At 36.3% G+C, this 23,939-nt stretch overlaps 1 protein-coding gene across 1 annotated transcript in view; it reads right to left on the bottom strand.

The window, feature by feature from the left end:
• The window catches only part of CRACDL (CRACD like), a 280,038-nt gene that overhangs the window by 82,534 nt on the left and 173,565 nt on the right, over positions 1–23,939 (bottom strand). The window contains exons 5-8 of the mRNA XM_053707696.1: positions 21,513–21,656; positions 16,061–16,129; positions 11,831–12,064; positions 7,200–8,673 (exon numbers count right to left, since the gene is read on the bottom strand). Coding sequence (XP_053563671.1) covers positions 7,200–8,673; positions 11,831–12,064; positions 16,061–16,129; positions 21,513–21,656 — 1,921 coding nt within the window. The remainder of the gene's footprint in view (positions 1–7,199; positions 8,674–11,830; positions 12,065–16,060; positions 16,130–21,512; positions 21,657–23,939) is intronic.

The following is a 23,939-nucleotide window of genomic DNA, read 5'->3' as shown; positions in this document are numbered from 1 at the left end:
AACACAAACACCGCAGAAATTTAAAAATAGCCCTGGTCCTTAAAGGGACAGTCTAGTCCAAAATAAACTTTCACGATTCAGATAGAGAATGTAATTTTAAACAATTTTCTAATTTACATTTATCACCAATTTTGCTTTGTTTTCTTGGTATTCTTAGTTGAAAGCTAAACCTAGGAGATTAATTTGCTACTTTCTAAGCCCTTGAAGGCCGCCTCTTCTCTCAGGGAATTTTGACAGTTTTTCACCACTAGAGGGTGTTAGTTCACGTTTGTCATATAGATAACACTGTGCTCACGCACGTGGAGTTCCAGTGAGCAAGCTCTGATTGGCTAAAATGGATGTCTGTCAAAAGAACTGAAATAAGGGGGCAGTTTGCAGAGGCTTAGATACAAGGTAATCACAGAGGTAAAAAGTGTATTTATATAACTGTGTTGGTTGTGCAAAACTAGGGAATGGGTAATAAAGGGATTATCTATCTTTTCAAACAATAAAAATTCTGGTGTAGACTGTCCCTTTAAGTGTAAGAAACTGAAAAATGGTCTTGTCTTTAAAGGGTGTAAATACTGGTTTTCAAACCTGTCCTCAGGCCTCCCTAACAGGCCACATTTTGAGGATATCTGAACTGGAGCACAGGTGAAATAAAAAGATGGATTAGTAAATTTACGGCTAGATTACGAGTTTTGCGGTAAGAGCGGCTCGGTACTAACTTGCAAGTTATTTCCACCACTCACCTCCCTATAGCACCGCTACCCGGCGTTAGCAGGCAATATGTGAGTGTTGAGCAAAATTGAGCTACATACCGCACCCAAATACCAGCGCTGCTTTGAGCTGGTTTTACGTGCTCGTGTATGATTTCCCCAGCCGGCTAAAAAAAAGCCTAACACCTGCAATAAAGGAGCGTAAAACTCCGTAACGCAGCCCCATTCATTCCTATGGGGAAAGAAAAGTTATGTTTAAACCTAACACCCTAACATAAACCCCGAGTCTAAACACCTCTAATCTGATGCCCCCGACATCGCAGACACCTACATTTCACTTATTAACCCCTAATCTGCCATCCTCAATGTCGCCACCACCCACCTACACTTATTAACCCCTAATCTGCTGCCCCCAATATCGCCGCCACCCACCTAAACTTATTAACCCCTAATCTGCTGCCTCCAATGTCGTTGCCACCTACATAAATATAATAACCCCTAATCTGCCGCCCCCAACGTCGCTGCCACTATACTAAAGTTATAAACCCCTAAACCTAACCCTAAGTCTAACCCTAACCCTAACACCCCTAACTTTAATATAATTAAAATAAATCTAAATAAAATTCCTATCATTAACTAAATAATTCCTATTTAAAACTAAATACTTACCTGTAAAATAAACCCTAAGCTAGCTACAATATAACTAATAGTTACATTGTATCTATCTTAGGTTTTATTTTTATTTCACAGGAAAGTTTGTATTTATTTTAACTAGGTAGACTAGTTAGTAAATAGTATTAACTATTTACGAACTACCTAGCTAAAATAAATACAAATTTACCTGTAAAATAAAACCTAACCTGAGTTACACTAACACCTAACCTTACACTACAATTAAATAAATTACATTAATTAAATACAATTAACTAAATTATATTAAAAAAAACACACTAAATTACACAAAATAAAAAAGAAATGATCAAATATTTATACTAATTACACCTAAGGGATAAGGACTTCTTGCCCCTTGGATGAAGACTTCTGCCGCTTCGTTGAGGATGGATGTCCGGTCTTCAAAAACTGTAAGTGGATCTTCGGGGGTTAGTGTTAGATTTTATTAAGGGTTTATTGGGTGGGTTTTATTTTTAGATTAGGGGTTTGGGCGGAAAAAGAGCTAAATGCCCTTTTAAGGGCAATGCCCATCCAAATACCCTTTTCAGGGCAATGGGGAGCTTAGGTTTTTTAGATAGGATTTTATTTGGGGGGTTTGGTTGTGTGGGTGGTGGGTTTTACTGTTGGGGGTTGTTTGTATTTTTTTTACAGGTAAAAGAGCTGATTTATTTGGGGCAATGCCCCGCAAAAGGCCCTTTTAAGGGCCATTGGCAGTTTGGTTTAGGCTAGCGTTTTTATAATTTGGGGGGCTTTTTTATTTTGATAGGGCTATTAGATTAGGTGTAATTAGTTTAAATATTTGATCATTTCTTTTTTATTTTGTGTAATTTAGTGTTTGTTTTTTGTAATTTAGTTAATTGTATTTAATTGTAATTTATTTAATTGTAGTGTAAGGTTAGGTGTTAGTGTAAGACAGGTTAGGTTTTATTTTACAAGTACATTTGTATTTATTTTAGCTATGTAGTTAGTAAATAGTTAATAACTATTTACTAACTAGTCTACCTAGTTAAAATAAATACAAACTTGCCTGTGAAATAAAAATAAAACCTAAGATAGCTACAATGTAACTATTAGTTATATTGTAGCTAGTTTAGGCTTTATTTTACAGGTAAGTATTTAGTTTTAAATAGGAATTATTAAGTTAATGATATTAATTTTTATTTAGATTGATTTTAATTATATTAAAGTTAGGGGTGTTAGGGTTAGGTTTAGGGGTTAATAACTTTAGTATAGTGGTGGCGATTTTAGGGACAGCAGATTAAGGGTTAATAACAGTAATGTAGGTTGCGGTGATGTTAGGGACAGCAGATTAGGGGTTAATAATATTTAACTAGTGTTTACGATGCAGAAGTGCGGTGGTTTAGGGGTTAATATGTTTATTATAGTGGCAGCGATATGTCCGGAGTGGCAGATTAGGGGTTAATAATTTTATTTTAGTGTTTGCAATGCGGGAGGGCCTCTGTTTAGGGGTTAATAGGTAGTTTATGGGTGTTAGTGTACTTTTTAGCACTTTAGTTATGAGTTTTATGTTACGGCGTTGTAGCATAAAACCCATAACTACTGACTTTCAGTTTATGGTATGGATCTTGACGATATTGGCTGTACCGCTCACTTTTTGGCCTCCCAGGCAAACTCGTAATACCGGCGCAAAGGAAGTCCCATTGAAAAAGGACTTTTGGAAAGCTGCGGTAGTTACGTTGCGTTACGGCCAAAAAAGTGTGCGGGACAGCTAAACCTGCAAGACTCGTAATACCAGCGGTAGTGAAAAAGAACCATAACGCTGCTTTTTCACTCATACCGCAAAACTCGTAATCTAGCCGATAGTTATCTTACTTGCTCTCATCCAAGGTAATCCTGAAAATCTGGCCTGTTGGGGAGGTCTGAGGACAGGTTTGGGGTGCTTTAAAACAATGTTAACAACATATTTTTGATTATAAAGAAATAAATAGTTGAAATAGCATAATTGTATTTTTATTTTAAAATACCCCAACTAATATATATGTATATAAGAGAGATAAAAAGAGAGAGAGAGAGAAAGAGAGAGGGAGAGAGAAGAAGAAAGAGAGGAGGAGAGAGTGTGTGTGAGAGAGAGAGGGATAGCTATATACATATGTATTTTAAATAACAGCACTATTGATTTAAAGGGACATAAAACAAGTTGGGATAGAGACAAAATATAATAATATGTACTTGAATTACTTTACCTGCAAATTTATACTGCAGTGCCTCACCATTAACCCCTTCTTTTTAGTTACTGAATTGTAAAGCTCTAACCCCCTCCCCCACACATTTCCTTCTATGGCTTTAGCTATATCTATTGTTCTTTTGGTAGAATGCAAAAATGCATAGGGGTTATCTGCTGGAGCATGCCTAGAAGCTGTAAACTCAGTTGAAATACAATGCCTGTGTCTAAACACTCATAAGAGGGGTGGAGTTGACTGCTCCAGGCAGCTAAGCTATGTAATTAATTTTGCTTATTTTTAAAAAAATATTTTAAAATACTTGCCAACAATTTTTAACCTCTTTTTTTGCAAACTATTTTTAATTATTAGCCCTTTTAGGATATGCACAGATCTCAACCTGTTTTATGTCCCTTTAACTTGAGCAGTGTTAGCTAATATTTTTGTACTCTACTTGTAATCTAGCTGAAGTGTACTGATAACACAAATACATGAGTAAATACACAAATCAGTCTGAAATCTCAAAAAAATAAAATAATTGTGACAACAATATAAGGTGTGGGCTTTCCAGATTCTAACACCGTGTTCAGATACCCTGCAGATTTCTGTTACTGCCATAAGAGTATTTTTGGACTTTCCTCTCTGCTGGAATTTTTCTAATAAAACATTCATGTGGAGATACAACTCATACTCAGTGTGAAATGCCTTGTGACTTAGGAACTCTATATAATATTTACAACATAACAATACTAAAAAAACAAACAACTGAGCATTATCAGTACCATATACACTATTTTATCAAAATGATTTATTCAATATACAAAATCACTACAGTTCCCCTTCTTAACTTTTTATCAGCAAGTTCTCCCACAGATAATTTGCCATAACTGCCACAATTGGGACATGTAAATATTATTAGTTAAAGGGACACTCAAGTCAAAATTCAATTTTATGATTCAGATAGAGCATGCCGTTTTAAGACACTTTCCAATTTATTCCATTATCAAATTTTACACAGTCTTTTTGTATTCACACTTTCTGGGGAACAAGATCCTACTGAGCATGTGCACAAGCTCACATGGTATACATAAACTAGTCTGTGATTGGCTGATGTCTGTCACATGATAGAGGGGGCCGGAAAATGAGAGAACAAAATCCACTGCTTATTTGAAATTCTTAGTAGGTGTTAAATCATTTTTGTTTTATTATGCACTTGTTAATTATGCAATTCTACTGCAATGAGTGGTCCTTTAAAAAAGAGGCATGTGTGCATACACCAGAATGTGACAAACTAGTATTAGACATATTTCTCTGTTTCCAGGAATTTATTTCAAAATCCAGTTTTACGGAACGCAGAAAGCACATAGGGGAAGATTTATCATACCCCGGGCGGACATGATTTGCTGTAGCGAATCATGTCCGCCCTGCATCGCTAAATGCCGATAGCATTCGCTGTCAGCATTTAACATTGCACAAGCATTTCTGGTGGGGGTGTCAATCATCCCGATCATATCTGATAGGGATAATTGCAGGAGGGCTTGCACGGAATAAGCAGCATTTGCTGCTTAAAGGGACAGTTTACTCAAAAATGTTCTCCCCTTTAATTTGTTCCCAATGATCCACTTTACCTGCTGAAGTGTATTAAATTGTTTACAAGTATTTCCATTACAATTATATTGGCATTTGAAATCAGGGCCGGACTGGGAAATTAGACCGGCCCTGGAAATTTGTATACACCGCCCCAGCCCCGCCCCCTCCAGCCCAGCCATGCCCCTCCAGCCCAGCCACGCCCCCTCCAGCGAGAAATACAGAGTTTGACGCATAAATGGCTAAAATGAACATGTTCATTGTGGAAACAATCAATGTATTATGGTGAATGATAGTAACTGGCTAAATATGATTATTTTGTGTTCTATGTGAAGTGAGAAAGAGATAACAGTTAAATATACAGTATTAGTAGCAAAATGTTACATTATAGATCCCCAACAATCTATTTTTATAATGATTACAAACTGCCCTGTAGAGTAATATATTTCTGGTTCTCCCTGCAGCAAAAGGGGTTAATAGTAAAGCACAGGCACTTCACTTGTACCCATGAGGTCTCTCCCCCCAGCCTTATCGTTTGGTACTCACGGAGGTGTTGCTGCTGATGCCGAGCAAGGCCTTCCCCGTGGTGCAGTCACACCGTTTCCTGCAGCCGTACCCTGCGTTTGGTGAGCCAGGGCTGGGTGATGAGAACGCTTCAATCAGCTTTAGTACCGGTGTTCACCTGTCAGGCCCCAAAACCAACAGACCGGAAACAGCGCAGCCCATAACAATGCGAAGCATGATGGGCTTGGGAGTCGTGGTTTCCGGCACGCAATGGACGCTGTGATAGGTAGTTTGGGCCATAATGTCAGATACTACTTACTATAGTATTCTATGGGGTTCTGGAGCGATACTGTGCCTGCCAGTGATGGCGGCCCTGATTCGTCGACTCTGTGTGCAGTGCAGTGCTGCTTGCTCTGATTTCCCAGTCCGGCCCTGCTGCTGGCGGCTCTAATTGCTGCTTTCTCTCTACTGCAACTGAGAAGCCTCTGCCGGCCGGTAGCCCACCAGGACTTTTCCCGGTATCCGGCGGGCCAATCCGGCCCTGTTTGAAATAGTTTATTTAGCCTGTGGTATCCCCAGCAGAAGCAGAAGAAATTACACTCCCAGTGGGTTATAGAAGTGATAAGGTAATAAAATGTTAATTTTCCATTGTTCTCTCCAAGTATTGGTGATTGGTTTATGGACAGATATAAGATAAAGAAGCAGGTATATGTACACAATGTGATAAAGTAGTGAGATCTGATTATACCTACAAGCTCAACCCATTTTACTAGGTTGTGGCTTCAAAACACAAAATCAGCTAATTTATATACACAAATAAGCCTTAAAAAAGCAAATCTCATACATTTTATACTCTGCAGCTGGTAAAAAAGTAATTGGAAACACATTAAAGGAACAATTTTACAGTATACTGTCCCTTTAATAAATATGCCCCATAGAGTAGACTAAAGGATAAGTGTATGAAAATTATTGCTTACCAAAATCCAAGTACATGAAAATAAGTTATTTTTGTCTTTTCTTTAATTAGGTAATAGGTTTGCTAATTGTACCACACTTGTTGCAGTTTTTGTTTTATCACTGATTAATCACCATCATTGTTTTATATTGATGATTATATGTTCCCATATTTTGTTATTAGTTCACCATTCTTAATAAATTGCATTTTCACTTAAAATGTATGATTGGCAATATCATATCCTAATTATACCTTAAGGACACATAAAAAAATGTTTGGTATGTTTTTAATTCGGAGTGCTGTTTTATAATTATCCAGACTAGTGGAATATATGTTTAACCTATATTGTTGATGTACAGGTACCATTTCACATTATTTCTTTTGTAGAGAACAAAAACACTGACAAATATTGCATTGGCCATGGGCATACGCATTTGGGTCCTGAGCACTTGCGCTGGAAGCTGGTTTTGTATATTACATGATGTTGAGTAAAAAAAAACCTAGTATAACCTTTCCTAATTATGACTGATAATTAAAAAAAGAAAATACATTTCTACTTATGACTCTATACTCTTATTCCCCTCTTTGTGGAGGATAACTTACCCATGCTTTTCACACTTGGTTTTCTCTCTGTATTATTTCCCTCAGTCTTAGAATTTGAAGACTTTTCTTTCTTTTCCTGACTTGTGACAATTTCTAAAACACCTTTGTTTGTGTTATTATCGTCTGTGGCTACATTTTGCAAAACGGGCTTCTTCGGCAGCGCAGGCTTTAAAGTGGTCTGTTCTAAGAGGCTTGATTTACATTGCAGGGCTTCTTTTTTTGAACTGAAAACATTTATATCCGGGCTTCTGACTTCTGCTAATTCATTCTTTGAGAATTGTAAACATTCTGTTTTTTCCTGCTTAAACTCTGAACTATATCTTTTCTGTCTATTTGACTCTGGGTAAGTTCCATCTCTGCATCTTATGGAAAGAGAAGTAGTTCTTAACTTAACAAAAAAGGAATTCTTGTCTTCTGGACTTGTCTGTAAGTCAGCAACGGCAGACGCATCACTAGTAGTTGGCACCATGCTCTGAGTGCAACTAAGGCCTTCTTTGTCTTCAGACTTATCCTCATAATCAGTCAAGCTTTCTATTTTCCTATTAGTTCCCATATTTACAGTAGGCAAAGAAGTTGGTCTTGGCTCATCCTTCAGTTTCTCGCTTATAGACATACGTGACTTAGGCTGAGTTATGTTTTTTAGAGTTTCACTCTCCACGTTTCCTTTCAATGAGAAGCTGCTAGTCCTTGGCCTTTCCCATGCAGAGGATACAGAAAATTTCCTCAGAGAACCAATCTCAGTTGCTGGCGTTTCCACTTTCACTGCCACTTTATTATTTTCTTTATCATAGAGGTTTTTTTCTTCAATGCTATATTCAGGATTACAGAGTAATGGTTCGGCCTTTGTTAATGTGTGAGGAATCTGAGAATGGCCCTTATTACTTTGCAACGTTTCATGGGAAAGTGTAAAAGCATTCTTTGTTGTTGCTACACCCATTTCTATAACAACAGGTAGTTTATTATCTTCTTTAGTAAATATAGGTCTCACTGACATATTGTTCTTTTCAAGAGGATATTCTACCTTATTATTTGATATATTTTCACCTAATTGTGTGCTACATGAGACCTTTTCCATTATATCTAAATTACTTGTCCCAACTTTAGATTTATTTTCATTTATATTGTCCCCCAATTTACATGGAAATGTTGTGTCTTCATCCAGTTTTATATTTGGACCACTGTTAGAATGAGAAGGCAAAAGAGAAGATTTTTCAGAATTAGTCAGTTCATGCAGTGTAGCCCCTGAATTATTTTCTATGATGACCTCAGCAAACGTTTCAACTTTCTCTTTATTTCTATATTGGAAGTCAAGTAGTTGTGTTGCAGAACTGTCACATAATCCAGTGGTTAGTGTTTCTGCTGATATTTGATTGTTGTGTTCTTTTGTAGAGGATGAAACTGGTTCGTTTTGAAGGTCTGTCTCATCTTCCTCTTCTGTGCAATTTAAGTTAGCACTATACTCTTCCTGATGCACCTAAAAACAAAGGCAAACAAAACTCACATTTGCTTCATAAAAGAGACAAATATTTACAAAATCATAACATCAAATATAGAAATCAACTGCATATTATATTATGGTTTCAACAGCTTAACATGTCTGCAAGTGTTATTTGATTCCCATTGTATCTAAAAGAAAGAAGAGTAACACGTTTGTTCCTTGTTTCTTATTTTGTATTTTGTATAGGCCATTGTACTACAATCCCGGATTAATTGATGGCAGTGCTTCCTACAGTTATAATTATGAGAGTGTTGGGTGAAGGAATAGTGATATGAATTGGTAGGCATGCGCCATCATTTGCTCGGTCAAAGTACTCATGGAATACCAACCTTACCAAGCTATTTCTGTTCTTGTGAACTTGGTTAGGCTTCACTGGTGGCAAAGCAACATGTTGAATTATATTTTAAATGAGTTAAAAACAAGGGCTTTAGAAATAAAAAAGTCAACTCAATAACTTTTTTTTTCACAGCCAAAATCAAAAAAGAAATTAAACCCATCTTAGCTATTGCATTAATATACTTTCTTCTGGCATTTTATGACTGGAGAAATGCTTTCCTATAATTACATGTTTAACCCCCACAAAGAGATTAAGCACATAGTTAAGCCAGAATGTTTTGCAGTTTTTGAGCAGTACACAATGTGCCATGCATGTAGCTACCAATCATCAGTGGTGATCTGTTGAGGACCAGTTTGACACCGCGTCTGCTGCAGGACATTTACAGGTGTTGAACATATGGTTGAAGGCTAGCATTAGTCACTTTAGCTGTCTTAGCATCTGTATTTATCAGAGTCTTTTTCTGTTCACAACCTACATTACTGTGATGTCTATAGGAGATATTAAAAAAAACTCTCTAGAGATGTTCTCAGAAAGTTTAGTTTTGCCCATTTCCTTCTGATTCTTTTAGACTCACTAACTTAAGAAGCTAAGGTGCCTTTCTGCCTTGATATTTGTAAGACCAATATCACAATGCTATTTATAAAATATGCCATTATGTGCTCTTTGGGAAAATAATGTTTGACACAAAAGAGAAGTAATATTATTCTGTAGAGACAAGGTGTCAGAGGTCTCAATTCAGACTGGGCCTGAACCTGTAGTGGGGCCATATGGCACTGAAATCAGTGGTGTCACTACAGAGGGGTCTAATGGGGCATGGGCTTCACCTGCATAATATCTGGCCCCTGTGTGTGCCATCCTGAGACAGTTTAAGGAAAATGTATATATTTGCCTTTACAAATATGTTGGCAGAGTTTATATACAGAAAAACGTGATACCATATTTGTACAGGAAGGCGGTGGTTGTGCATATCATACAAAGTGTGAAGCCTGCTTATTAGCCCCAGAGAAGCAGCTGCTCTTTCTCCTATGTGGTTGTTGGCTTACATTTTGCTGAGTGCACAGACACTGTAATCAATACACAGTTGGAGAACACCATCATACTTCCCAAAAAAAAAGAATCTATCCCCAGCTGGGGATGAGGAGAGATGGATAGTCACTTTTATATATTCCTTCAAGCCTGAGTTCCTTAGGAAGGGGTGTTCCAGGTACCAGACCAATAGAGCAATTATACAAATTATGTGGAGGAAGAGTCTCAGATATCACTTTAGAGAAGACATCTTCATAACCTTAATATTCAGAAATCTGTAATTGAATCGTAACTGTAGAGACTGATAGGGGCTTAAGTAGAGTACAATGATTGTGGCAAAATGTACTTCAGACAGTAAGTTCTCTTTGAGTCCATTCAAAATCAGGATTAATGTATTTAATTCATAGCAAAATCCTCATCCAGGAATATTTCTACTGTTTCAGTATCGATTAGTGGTCTGTAGTGTAGTACAGTAGAATTCAGATAGAAGGAAATTGGAAAATATACATTAGACCATGAGAAGGAAACATTCTGGCTTAACTCAGTTCCTTTAGTGGATGAATAGACAAGTCACTGAGAAGATGCCCCTTCGGACCGCAGTATAGACACAATCCCAAATGCAACATTGTAATTGTTCACCCTCAGTAATGCCTATGACCCCAAGTCTGTAAGCGTATTTGGCTTTTCATTTGGCAGTTATTTCTGAAGTGACATTTAGACATAGGGGTAGATTTATTAAAAGGCAAGCAGACATGATTCGCAGTAGCGAATCACGTCCGCTCGACCTTGCTAAATGCCGACAGCATATGCTGTAGGCATTTATCATTGCAGAAGCATTTCTGGTGAAATAACCGCTAGCAGGGGCCGTCAATCATCCCGATCGTATCGGATTGGGATGATTTCAGTCTGCCACCTAAAAGGGGGCGGAAAAGTTAAGGAGCAGCGCTCTTAAGTCAACAGCGGTCTTACGACCGCTGATTCTTAACTTCCGTTTCAGGTGGACCTGAAACTATGGGGATCTGAATGATGCTTAATAAATGGAGCCCTTTGGGTGAGTAGCATTTTGTCTTGTTAAATTTGTACATCAGTATTAATCCCTAACTCTTCTTTTGTTATTTGTTAGCAGAATTTCTAATAAAGTTCAAAATTTTCTTTAGATTATCTGCTTGTTATTGGCAATTTGTACTAATAACAGAATTGTGGGCAAGGCCAGTTTGTGCTATGATTGCTAGAACCTACTTATGTGGTTGGCAGCTTCTGTTAGATAGAAATAAAACTAAAACTGCTTGGCAGTGTAAAGGACTTAAACATGTTTGTACAGTGGTTCACATCAATTGCTCTCATTGCTGGCAATAATAAAGTTCAAATAAGACAGAGCAAGCCACATCATTTACCATTCTTTAGATGTATTTTGCAATATATCTTAGTTAAATCTCTTAACTCTATTTTGTATTACAACTACATTTGCATTTCACCACCTAGTAATAGAGATAGATTTGCTACTAATTTGCAGATCACGCTTTGTCATTCTTATTTGAACAAAATCAAAATGTTGATTTCAGATAAGGTTAATTAATTTGTTATCAACACTTCTTGGAGTTACATCTTGGCATTTTAAGAGTTAAACCTCAAAAATACCACTAGAAGCTGCTTATTGCCATTCCTATGGTTGCCTGACCTTAAGGAACACAAAAAATGCCAGATATTTAAGAAAGGTCTTTCAAATGACAGGTGCAAGGACTTATCTTCCCATGTTACGTGTTTACATACCTCTGATGGTTTTCTACTCTTTGTTGTCCTCTGATTTTTGGGCCTTACTGAAACCCTGTGCTTTGCTGCAGAGTTGTCAAGCCAGGCGGAGAACTGAGGAGGATTGTCAAAGCCAGTTGAGGGTGAGACAACACTGCTGTCTGTTTTCTGTGGGGAAGATATCCTGTCAATTGTAAAGTTAGTGAAGTGCGTCTCCTCTGGTGAAAGGGGTCTAGAGAAATGACCTGAAGATACCTGAAAAAGAACATTTCAAACTTACATCTACAAGTACATGTTAAATTCCTGCTTATCTAGAGCAGTCATTTTTGACCGATGTGCCACAGCTATCAGGATGTCACACAGCATTAGTGCAGAGTATGAAAAAATTACATATAGCTTATGAGTGTAAAGGTTTACAATGGATTGCTGTTAAATTCCCCATTAAGGCCTAGATTACAAGTGGAGTGCAAAAATATTACCGCTATTGTGTGCTAACACCTCTCAATATAAATCAATAACGCTGTTATTTTTACTCTCATATTAGAAATCAAAAGTAATATATTAACGTTTTAAGTGTAAGGCTACGATGCGCTAACATCTGTATGTTGGATAGTGTGGGTTGCGCTAAATCCCTCAAAAAATAGACTTCTTTGGGGAGCGTTAAAAAATTCATGTCAGCTATCGGTTGAGCGCTAAGCCGAAGGTGCACTAAACTGAAGGTGGACTAAGCCAGTCAAAGTAAAATAGAGTTCTTTACGAACATTTAAACTACGATTTTAATACCCTTAAAATATGCTTCATTACAAAAGAAAGTTGACAGTAAATACTGATACAAATGACATGCTATTATTTGTTAGAGCATATTTTTGTATTACTAGCGACCCTGCAATGCTATGTGCTTATCCCCTGCAAATAGGTTAAATACATAGTTAAAGTGCATTTCAGGAGCATTAGAAAACTGCTAGTCCCAAGCAAAACTTCTTCTGATCCAATGACTGGGTCGTCTGCAGTTTCCGCTTGTGACCAATAGTTCTCTGGGGCTCCCAAGCTGTACTTTAACTATAGGTTTAGCCCCTTTGCGGAGTTTTAAGCACATAGAGTTGCAGGGCTTTCAGTGATAAAATTGTATTCTCTAACAAATCAGAGCATGTATTTTTTTCACTATAATTTCCCCTTAATAACCTACATATTGGATACAATTTTGTCTTTATTGATAAAAGAAAGCTTGAGTGTCCCCTATTTTTGTTAATATCTTGCCACATGATCATAATCCTCTATAAACTAACTAGATCCTGATCATTATCACAAAGCATGTCATGGGGCAGATCTGTAGAACAGTGGAAAATTTACAGTGACAGAAGCTTTTCCCATTTCAGCCATATGAATTGCCTAATTATTAGGAATGGGCGAATGTTTCTAAAAATTTGAAATATAACATTCTATTTTTGAATTTTTGTTTTCAAATTTTTGTCTTGGAACTTTTCAATAACATTCGAAAATATTCGTTTGAATAATAAAATGTTTAGCTATGTATTTTTTATCACATTCAATTTCGAAATGTAATATTCGAATTTGAATGTGACATTCGAATTCAAATGTCCCATTTGAATTTGAAATAGTATTTCTAGTCTACAACTGTGTTTTATAAATGTAATATTCTAATTTGAATGCTACATTCGAATTTGAATGTAACATTCAAATTCGAAATAGTATTTCTAGTCTAATACTGTGTTTTATAAATTTAATATTTGAATTTGAATGTCACATTCAAATTTAAATGGAGCATTCAAATTTGAAATAGTGTTTCTAGTCTACAACTGTGTTTTATTAATGTAATATTCGAATTTGAAAAACTGTAAATAACATTCAATGATAGCATTTATAAGAATATTCGTTCTTATGAACATTTGATTATGTAAATGGAATTTCTACAATAACATTCGTTATAACCTTCGAATTTGAATATAAACATATTCGCCCATCCCTACTAATTATAAAGGCAATTTTGAAGACAAGCTTTCTCTTACACATCACATAAACATTATAGATTTTAACTAAGAAAGTCAAATCTAGTACAGCTCACCTTAGTCTGCTATCTGGTTTATAATGTAACAAAATTTATTGTAAATGATGTATTAAACTTAACTTGAATTAGCTAATAATGCGCTTTTATATAAAATAAGGATGTTAACAACTTTTAAACCAAGTCATTCCTGCACTATGTATAGGGACCTTGAGTTATGTAACACTACTCTTCAAAGACAAGCATAGAATCTTTTTTGACATAGCTTCACATAGTTATTCAACTAAAGAACATCTGAGTCAGGAAGAAATGTCTAAATGCATTATACAGTGATCTAAATAGCTCTTATGTAGATCCTAATGTAAAACCTTAAAGGGACATAATACTCATCTGCTAAATCACTTGAAACTGATGCAGTATAACTGTAAAAAGCTGACAGGAAAATATCACCTGAACATCTCTATGTAAAAAAGGAAGATATTTTACCTCACAATCTCCTCAGCTCAGCAGAGTAAGTTCTGTGTAAAAAGTTATACTCAGCTGCTCCCAGCTGCAGGTAAAAAAATTAAAAAAAATGAAGAAATGAGCAGCAGCCAATCAGCATCAGCAGTGCTGAGGTCATGAACTCTTACTGTGATCTCATGAGATTTGACTTAACTCTCATGAGATTTCATAGTAAGCTTCCTTTACCTGATTGGTGAAATAATATGAGAGTGCACGAAGCTCATCCTTTCAGTTGTCCCGGGACAGACATACTAATATGCTGCTTAGAAATACTTTACAATGGGAGGTGGCTACTGAGGAACTTTTGAGGTAAAATATCTTTCTTTTTTACATAGAGATGTTCAGGTGATATTTTCTAATCAGCTTTTTACAGCTATGCTGCATCACTTTCAAGTGTTTAAACATTTGGGTATTATGGCCCTTTAATCTCAGGCAAGTTGTTACTTTAGCAGAGGTGTCCTAAGTAACTGTGTAACAAACATGATAGTCAAAGCTTTTATGTACCGAATCTCTACACATAATCGTATGTACATATCTGCACAATACAGTTAAAACAAATATTATTTTACTATTTATAAATTCCGGTTTCAAATTTCCTCACAATGTGATCTTTATTAGAGTGGCTGCCCTAATGGTCACATATAACTCCTAGGATTGGTGCCATGTCAGTCAACACATTATCTGCATACCTCACATCATTGGTGTCTGGGTATCTGGGACTCAGGGGTGGGGGGTTTGTAGTCATTTTGTGGATGGGCCTACATTGGAGGGGGACCCTGGTGAATAGTGGACAAGATCATGGGAGTATCTGGGTGGACAGTGTACATGTCTGGTTGGTTTGTGGGTGTGTCCTGGTTGCCTGCCGTGGGGCTAAGGGAAATCCTGCAAATTGGGAGATATGACAGTCTCAGAGGGACAGCAGGCAAAGCTCAAAATTAGGGACTGCCCCTCTCAAATTGGGATAGTTGAAAGGTCTGCATTATGTGGTTTTTTTTTTACATTCTGTTAAAAGGGACAATGTATTGAAGATGTTTCTGTCATTAGTTTAAACATGAGCATTAACAGGAGGTACATGTAAGCCAATCAGCATTAGTAGGAAGCATTTACCAACCAATGAATTCTAGTAGGAACTACATAACTGACACAGCTATATTAGTTTCAATTTAAAATTAAGCAGTTATTTCTTCACTTTTTTTCTGACAAGGAGCTAAATTTCAGTATGTTTAAATACTGTTCTTGCAAATTAATGATAGAATTGAGTAAGTTTATCCACAGAATGTGTATAAAATTGAGTTCAATGTCCTTTTAGGTTTTCTTAAAAGAACAGGGTAACAACTAAACAAACTTGAGAGGGCTCAGTAGGAGCTATACATATAACAGTACATTAAAGGGACAATTTACTCAGGCAACCAGCTCTGATTTATGAACACCCTTTAAAATGGCTGGTCTCTTACTCTTCTACCACCCTCAAGGCAGGCTTATTTATTCTGATGCCTTTTGTTTACATAGCTTTTCTGCACCTAGTACCCTTGTACTGAAATATTTAGGATAGGTAGAGGATTTAAAAGGAAAAATAGATGCCAAAAGATAAAGTTATTTGAAAACAATTTAATTCACTCCAGCAGGTACAATTGATTATTGGGAACACATTAAAAAAACAAAATTTTCCAGTCCCTTTAATGTTGTATTAATTTACCAATCATAAAACAAAGAAGAAATGTTACCTGCTCATCCTCTTCGCTGCCTGTACCAGCTAAACTCAATGAACTAAGGTGCTTGTATGGATCAGAAAACTGAAAATGACATAAACACAAATCAATAAAACGTAATATTTTACTAAATATAACTGGATACAGTGAAGACCTTTAGAACATAAACTTGAAATTGTTCATATAAAAACAAAGACACATTCTATGTTAACATCTGGAAGAACAACATAATATTTATTATCCTATTTTCTTACTTAAAGGGATAGTAAGGTCAAAATTAAACTTTCATGATTCAGATAAATCATGCAATTTTAAACAACTCTCCAATTAACTTATAGCATCAAATGTTCTTTGTTCTCTTGGTATCCTTTGTTGGAGAGTAAATCTAGGAAGGCTCATATGGGCTCAGGAGCGTGCAGGTGTCGTCAGTACTCTACGGCAGCGGTGTTTTACAACATTGTATGTAGCAGTGTTATAAAATGTTGCAATCACTTCTGCCATAGAGTACCAAAGACACATGCACACTCCTGAGCTGCTATGATCTTACCTAGACTTACTTTTAAATAAATGATAACAAGAGGACAAAGCAATTTTAATATTGGAAATAAAATGGAAAGTTGTGTATAACTGCATGTTCTATCTAAACCATAAAAGTTTATTTTGACTTAACTGTCCCTTTAAGAAAACACCAGGCCCATTAACCATGCCAGTCAAGATTTCTGCCCATATTTGAAAGCTTTTAAAGTATAAAGATATAATTTGAGAAAGCACAATACGTCAGGCTTTTTATTAAAGGGACAGTAAAAAGGTTATGATTGTCATATAAAATGCTTAGTATAGTAAAATATTTTTTTAATATGCCGTTATTCTTTATGTTGCTTCTTTTTCTTGAAATTTATGTCTGAAAATTGTGGGTTTTCTAGTCCTGAAAACTGAAAGAGCACATTCCTAACCTTGCTGCATATCTGTCCCTAATTTGCAGTTAGTTATTTTACAGTTTCAGCTGAAGCAAAACAAAGGATATTTTGTTAACACAAAGACATTGGCAAGTCCTGTCATTTACTCCTTAAAAAAGGGTGGAGTTTGACCATTGAAAAACAACTGCAGAAAAAGAAGGTGTTAGCATTTAGACATTGTTTACTGTACTGTATTTAAGTAAATTTAAGTAATTTAACAAAATTATTTAAGGAAGTAAAAATCATAAATGTTTGAGAGTAAACAAAAACGGTTAAAGGGACACTGAACCCAAAATTTTTCTTTCGTGATTCAGACAGGGCATGACATTTTAAGCAACTTTCTAATTTACTCCTATTATCAAATTTTCTTCATTCTCTTGGTATCTTTATTTGAAATGCAAGAATATAAGTTTAGATGCTGGCCCATTTTTGGTGAACAACTTGGGTTGTTCTTGCTGATTGGTGGATAAATTCATCCACCAATAAAAAAGTGCTCTTCAGAGTTCTGAACCAAAAAAAAGCTTAGATGCCTTCTTTTTCAAATAAAGATAGCAACCGAACGAAGAAAAATTGATAATAAGAGTAAATTAGAAAGTTGCTTAAAATTGCATGCTCTATATGAATCATGAAAGAAAAAAATGTGGGTTCAGTGTCCCTTTAATGGCATTCAAATGCAAACAATTACCAAATATCCTATCCTAGTGTTACTATGTTTTTAAACCCCACAGAAGAGGTTAGACACACAGGTAAAGTGCCGTTAAGAAGCCTCATTAGAACTTTTGAGTAGAACACTCATGAAGAGCCAATTAAGCGATGCACTCACATTTAGCCACCAATAAGCATCCATGTCCTGCTCAGGAGCTACAATGTTAAAATCTCCATAGGTGTTTAACCCCAAAGGTGAGACATTATTTTTAGATTAGGTTGTCCCATTAAATAATTCTGCTAAGTTCTTAAAGGGGCGAAAAAAAACAACACATTTTTTTCTTTCTTTCATGATTAAGATAGAACATACAATTTTAAACTACTTTCCAATGTACTTCTGTTATCAAATTTTCTTAATTTACTTGTTATCCTTTGTTGAAAACCATAAAGGTAAGATCGAGTGTGCACGTGTATTTAGAATTAAATGGCAGCAGTTTTGCAACAATGTTATACATTAGCACTAGATGGCAGAACTATTTCCTGTCATGTAGTGCCCCAGACATGTGCATGCTACCTATCTAGATATTTCTTCAACAAAGAATAATATGAGATAGAAGCAAATTTGATAACAGAAGGGAATTTTCAGCTGATTCTAGCACTGACAAATGGGTTTTCAAATTCTTCATAAAAGCCATATTTGCCCTATGGAGCCTGAAAGTTCTATGCAATCACAATACATTTTCAAGCCCAGTTTTGGATTTTTAAATTTGACACCTCTAGGCTCTTGATAAGCCATCAAAAGAGCATTTTGGACATTTATAAAACTATTTTACAGCATTCCAGTTATTGACCCTTGAGTAGGCACTCCAGTCCTCTGCCCTCGAGTGGGCACTTCAGTCCTGGGCCCTCGAGTGGGCAATCCAGTTCCTTTCCCTAGAGTGGGCACTATTTCTGACTCCAGCTCTGGTGTGGGCGTTACAGCTGCCTATTACTGCTTCCAGTTTCTTGTACAATAAAACCTGCATTGTCTGTCTGTTGTCTCAACTATTCCTAAAAAGGGTAGCATCATTAAGAAGCCCATACCACTGGCCCCTTTTAGTGCTCATGATGGGACTAAGTCCGTCACCTCAACACATAAGCTCCAAATTCCTGAACCCGCTACTTTGAGCATGACAGATACAATGTAGCAAGTGGGTCACAAATTACTGTTTAAAGAATCTTAAAATCCAGTAAACGAAGATATTTTGCATAGACAGTCATAGTCTCCATCTTGTTTGAAGTTAACACCAAAATGGTGCTTTAATAAACACTAGTTGTAAATAATGTTTAAAAAAATACTTGTCTACATAGTAAAGTGACCACATAGTGATAGAAAAACAGCGCACAGTCTACCCATCCGGAAAATAAAAAAGTTGCATTTATATGGGTTAGTAATGGTGCTCATGGAAACGGATTGCAATAGTTACCGTGACTATGAAATTCGCCCCTAAGTGATCTCCTGCAAAAACCCAATTAAAAAGATGTCAATACTGTAAGTGACAATCACAACAGTGCTAGTGAGACTTACAATCAAAAATTAAAAATGAAATATAAAAACACACAATTTGTAGATGTTGTGCTGAAGTGATTATAGAGGTATGCCCATCATGCCAAGATACCTATAACATTCATATTGATACTGAGTGTTGAGGATGTATTGTTATGACAATAGGTTACACATGAATATAAGTATTTTCCTGCAGAGTGAACACAAGGTTTACATGAATATAGCATTACTGTAATCTTAAGGGGTGTGAATTGGTTATTGTATGTGTCAGTTTCAGGAGACCTTACAGTTTCTATTTTGAAACTTTACACATGAAAAGATCTTTTCAGGAGCTTTACGGTTGAAAACTCATTTGTGGTAGTGAGGTTTTAACAAACAAAACAATATAGCATTGTGATCATTAGAGAGACTGGGCTACCAATCGATCGGAAAGCAAAAAGCGTTTACAGGAGGAAATTGACGATAGATTGTGATCGGGCCATAGTTTCTTACAGCGTTTTAATTAATGCAGCATGGATAATTGCTTTGTGGTAGTGCAACACCTGAGTCCTTAATTCTTAATTTCTACTACGATATTACTATTTAAGAACAGCAGAACTGGGAGCAATGTTAATTCGATATAATTCACAAAATCTGGTAGAAACTCCCACTAAACTAAAGAATTATTAACAACATCAAGAAATGCCCTATTGTCACTCTTGTACCACAAAAACATTTATAACTGTATATACTGTGACTTTTAAAGGGACATATTAGTTAATACATAATGCATAAAAAAGAGCAGCTGTTTAACATGTTAAAAATATTTTTTATGTGAAAATTAAAATGAAGCTAACAGGAAGTTTGTGTACAACTGAGTCCTGAGACTCTAATGCTCATTTGGTGAAAGGCACAGCTTCCATATAAAAAATAGTTTATTGAGACTTCCGGTGGGCGGCAATCCAAAATAGCCACAAGTGTGTGAGGCTCAGTACAAGGTGTCAGATTTTTCTGTTATATGTCGTCATATCAAGAGCCATCCTTACACCCCTTAATATTTCAGCTATTCGGTTATTCTACAGGATCAAAATTGACAACTCTTTGCCCCCGAGAAGTCATACAAAATTGAGAACAGTTAACATTGTTCAGCATGTAACGTTGTAGTTTGCCTGATAACGGAATAATTATTACCCAATGTACAGAAGATGTTTTCCATACTTGTGATATACTCACTGGCCTCAAAGAATCATTATTAGCTTCGGGCTTCAAGGCCCTTGTGTTTCTCCTCTAATTGGTGCCAACTATTGGCAGTGGTCTCCCTAGAGTGTGTTGAATTGTCTGAAGTAATGCTACTACCGGAACAGGGAGAGAAAGCAGAGAGCTGTCAGTCATGCAAAGAGAAAAAGTATGAAACGCAGTCAGGTTTGAAGGAGTAGACACCGGTCTTTGACATTTCAATGGTGACTGGGGAGGAAGTGACTGGATGAAAAGGGGACAACCGCAGAGATGCCAGCATATGCAATGGCTGGCTCTAACATGCTTCTGGATCATGCTCTTTCATCTATGAGCAGCATATATAACTCTTTGAAATAAACGGCAGGTTTAGATGATGTGCTGGAACACTGTATTCAACAACGCAGCCTGAGATGGCATTCAGAGTTTCTTCTCTTTACAACAGTCTCTCCTGCAAAGAAAATTGTATTTGCCCAGGATCCTTGGCCCATCCCTTCTATATTAGTGCTGATTTATCTGCCCTAAAAACTGGGGCGGGTTAGATTATAACCACAACGGATGTATTATTGATCTATTGACCATTACATACAGACTATTTACATACTGACAGCCGCTTTGAGATTCACACTCTCCACTCTAGTTGAATTTTGGTACTTGGACGCATAACTATCCATTTAACTGGAGATACTGTTTTTGCTTTTTGTGCAGGATGTAATCAAGTCTCTCTTTGTGATACTGAGATCATTATGTATTAGGAAGACTTTTATTTTCTGTATTATTGTACTTTGCTAATATATGCAAGTGTAATTTTATGTTTTTTCTTATGTATACCTGTGTGTCCTTAAGAAAAAGAATTACAAATAAAAATAATAGTTTATACAGCACAGCAACATATTTTTTTTAAAAATAAAGCACTTAATTTACAAAACATTCTTCTTTATAATGTCCCTTTAAGAAAGATGCTATAAATTCATAATTACCCTTTTTTTTTACTGCTGTTTTGTTTTTCAATTTAATTGGTACATGATCCTGAAAAACATGTTAGGTGGTCTTTTGGTTTCTAGACCTTCCCCATGCTACCTCTCATACATCATTGTGAAATACTTGCCCGGCTCTTTATTGCCTTGTGTATATGAGATATTTCTGGAGGGCTTCTGGGTAATCCATCATCTTCAGAACTGGTCCCAGGATCATCAGTCCGTTTGGTAGGAAATGCATAAGGACTTGTTCTGATATTTGCCTGAAGTTTCAACTGCAATAATAAAAATAAAATTATATTTTAAACAGTTTATAACAGGAGTGTACAAATTGTGTCCATCAAGTCTGCAAAAGGACCAGAATGTCAGGAACTTGAGTAGAGGACTGAGATAAATGAATCTGATTCAGTCATTCTGACCATGTGATCTGTGTTCAAGCACATACAGCTAAAAAATAACCCTTACTCTTTAAAACAAATCTCATTTTCTAGTTGTAAGCAATATATTGTGAGGAATAATATCTGCTTGCAGATTTATTAGTATTAATATTGCCACAGTGATATTCTTTAAAGGGATATGAAAGCCAAAATTACAAATTTTTATGATTCATTTTTTTAAAACAATTTCAATTTACTTCCTTTATCCCATGGTATCCTTTGTTGAAGGAGTGTGCGTGACATGCGCCTTGAGCTGATCTAGATCTACTGTAAGAAAGGGTAGGGGGAAATCATATTATTTGTTTATCCTACTTTTCAGCACACCTCATACTCTTGGATATGTTTGTTTAATTGTTGGAGTCTGAAAGAAGCTTTTGTTTGCTAAAGAGCTACTGCAAAGAAACATTTATAAAATGACGGTTGTTTATTTTATCAGACGGGTGTGCAGTCATTTAAAGTGCACACTTTCTGAATCTCCAGCTCCTAATGAGCATGTGCAAGAGTTAACAACTTGCAGACGTATATCAGTCTGTAACTGACAGAAGGACGGCTGTCTTCTGATACAAGGGAAAGGGGAATTTAAATACTGGACCCAGTATATAATCCAACATTAAATAAACTATTATAGCAATATTAGTATTCTGCAACATTAACAGGCGTACAATTCTAACTTGCCAGAAGATTTTCACCATAAGGTCTTGTAATTAAAAGATCTGTTTGAAATAGTACACAAGTTTGTATGGATATCAAATATGTCTGGACTTTACAACTAAATCTGTCTTTCTTTTGGTGGCAGGCGTAAAAGTATGTGTCAGGTTTGCACTCTCACTCACCTTCACATCCACCAGGGTGCAGGTATCAGTATATCCATATAGCAATGAAGTGAATATGGTATACTCACTGAGTGCTAGTTTGCTATGGGTGAGGGTGTGGCATGGAGAATTGGTGTCGTTGGGGTGTATTCTATAGAGATAGGTACAGTGGAATTGTACGGCATACAGTAGGGGTGGACATCACAAAAGGTAAGCACTAAAGAGTGTCTTTGTGTTTGTGTTAGGGGGAAAATTGGTGCCTCATAGTGTAACTGAAATGTTAAGCATATATAGGGGATCAGGGTATTCTTCCATTGCATTGGGGTTACCCCATGTCCTATAACATATTTATATAGTTTTTTTTTTATTACACCTTGCAACCCATATCAAAGAGTTTGTTTGGGCGGCTATTACATACAGTAAGATTTAACCCCTAATAAATAACAAAAGAGTGTCTACAAACTAACAACTTAGGTAAAAGTTATTAGTAATAGAATTCTAGCAGCAAAACAAGTAACAAGTATTTTTTTAACATACCAAGCCATCCTATCAACTGCTTTGCCATCTGCCAAATAGTTTTTTACTTGTCTTAATGAACTTTATCTCATTGGCTGTACTGATACTACCATCGTATGCATATTTGACAAATACAATATAAGCTGTGCCAGCATCCTCTGTGATGCAGTCTAAGGGGCCGACTTATCAAGCCCCGTATTCTGCCGTATGCAGCTGTTTCCGCGCGAGCCTTCAGGCACACAGGAGTTAAGAAGCAGCGGTCTTAAGACTGCTGCTCCTTAACTTGTCTGCCACCTCTGAGGCGGCGGACAGCAATCCGCCCAATCGGATACGTTCAAGTTGATTGACACCCCCTGCAAGCGGCCGTGAATGTGCAGGGGGGCGGCATTGCACATTTCACTAGATTTCACTAGAAATGCTTGTGCAATGCTGTCGGCATTTATCGATGTGCGGCGGATGCACATTGTTAAATCGGCCCCTAAATATGTACTGTTATTTACTGGGGAAAAATTGTGATCTATAAAGAGATTATTATAAATAACATCAATATATACTGACCAAAGTGAAAATGTCCCAAGGGATTGCTCTACCTTAGTTTAAAATACAATATAACATATAAAAACAATATATTTAAAGGAACAGTAAAGTCGTAATTAGAGATTCATGATTTAGACAAAGTATACAATTTTAAACAACTTTCTAATTTACTTCTATTATTTAATTTGCTTCCTTCTCTTGTTATTCAATTCTTAAAGGATTCCAAAACTTTCAATTTTGCTTATAAATAAATTAT

This window comes from Bombina bombina, chromosome 3 (genome assembly GCF_027579735.1).
Source record: "Bombina bombina isolate aBomBom1 chromosome 3, aBomBom1.pri, whole genome shotgun sequence".
In the NCBI taxonomy this organism is placed as follows: domain Eukaryota; kingdom Metazoa; phylum Chordata; class Amphibia; order Anura; family Bombinatoridae; genus Bombina; species Bombina bombina.
Note: the sequence above shows the minus strand (reverse complement) of the source record. Positions and strands in the feature narration are given on the sequence as shown.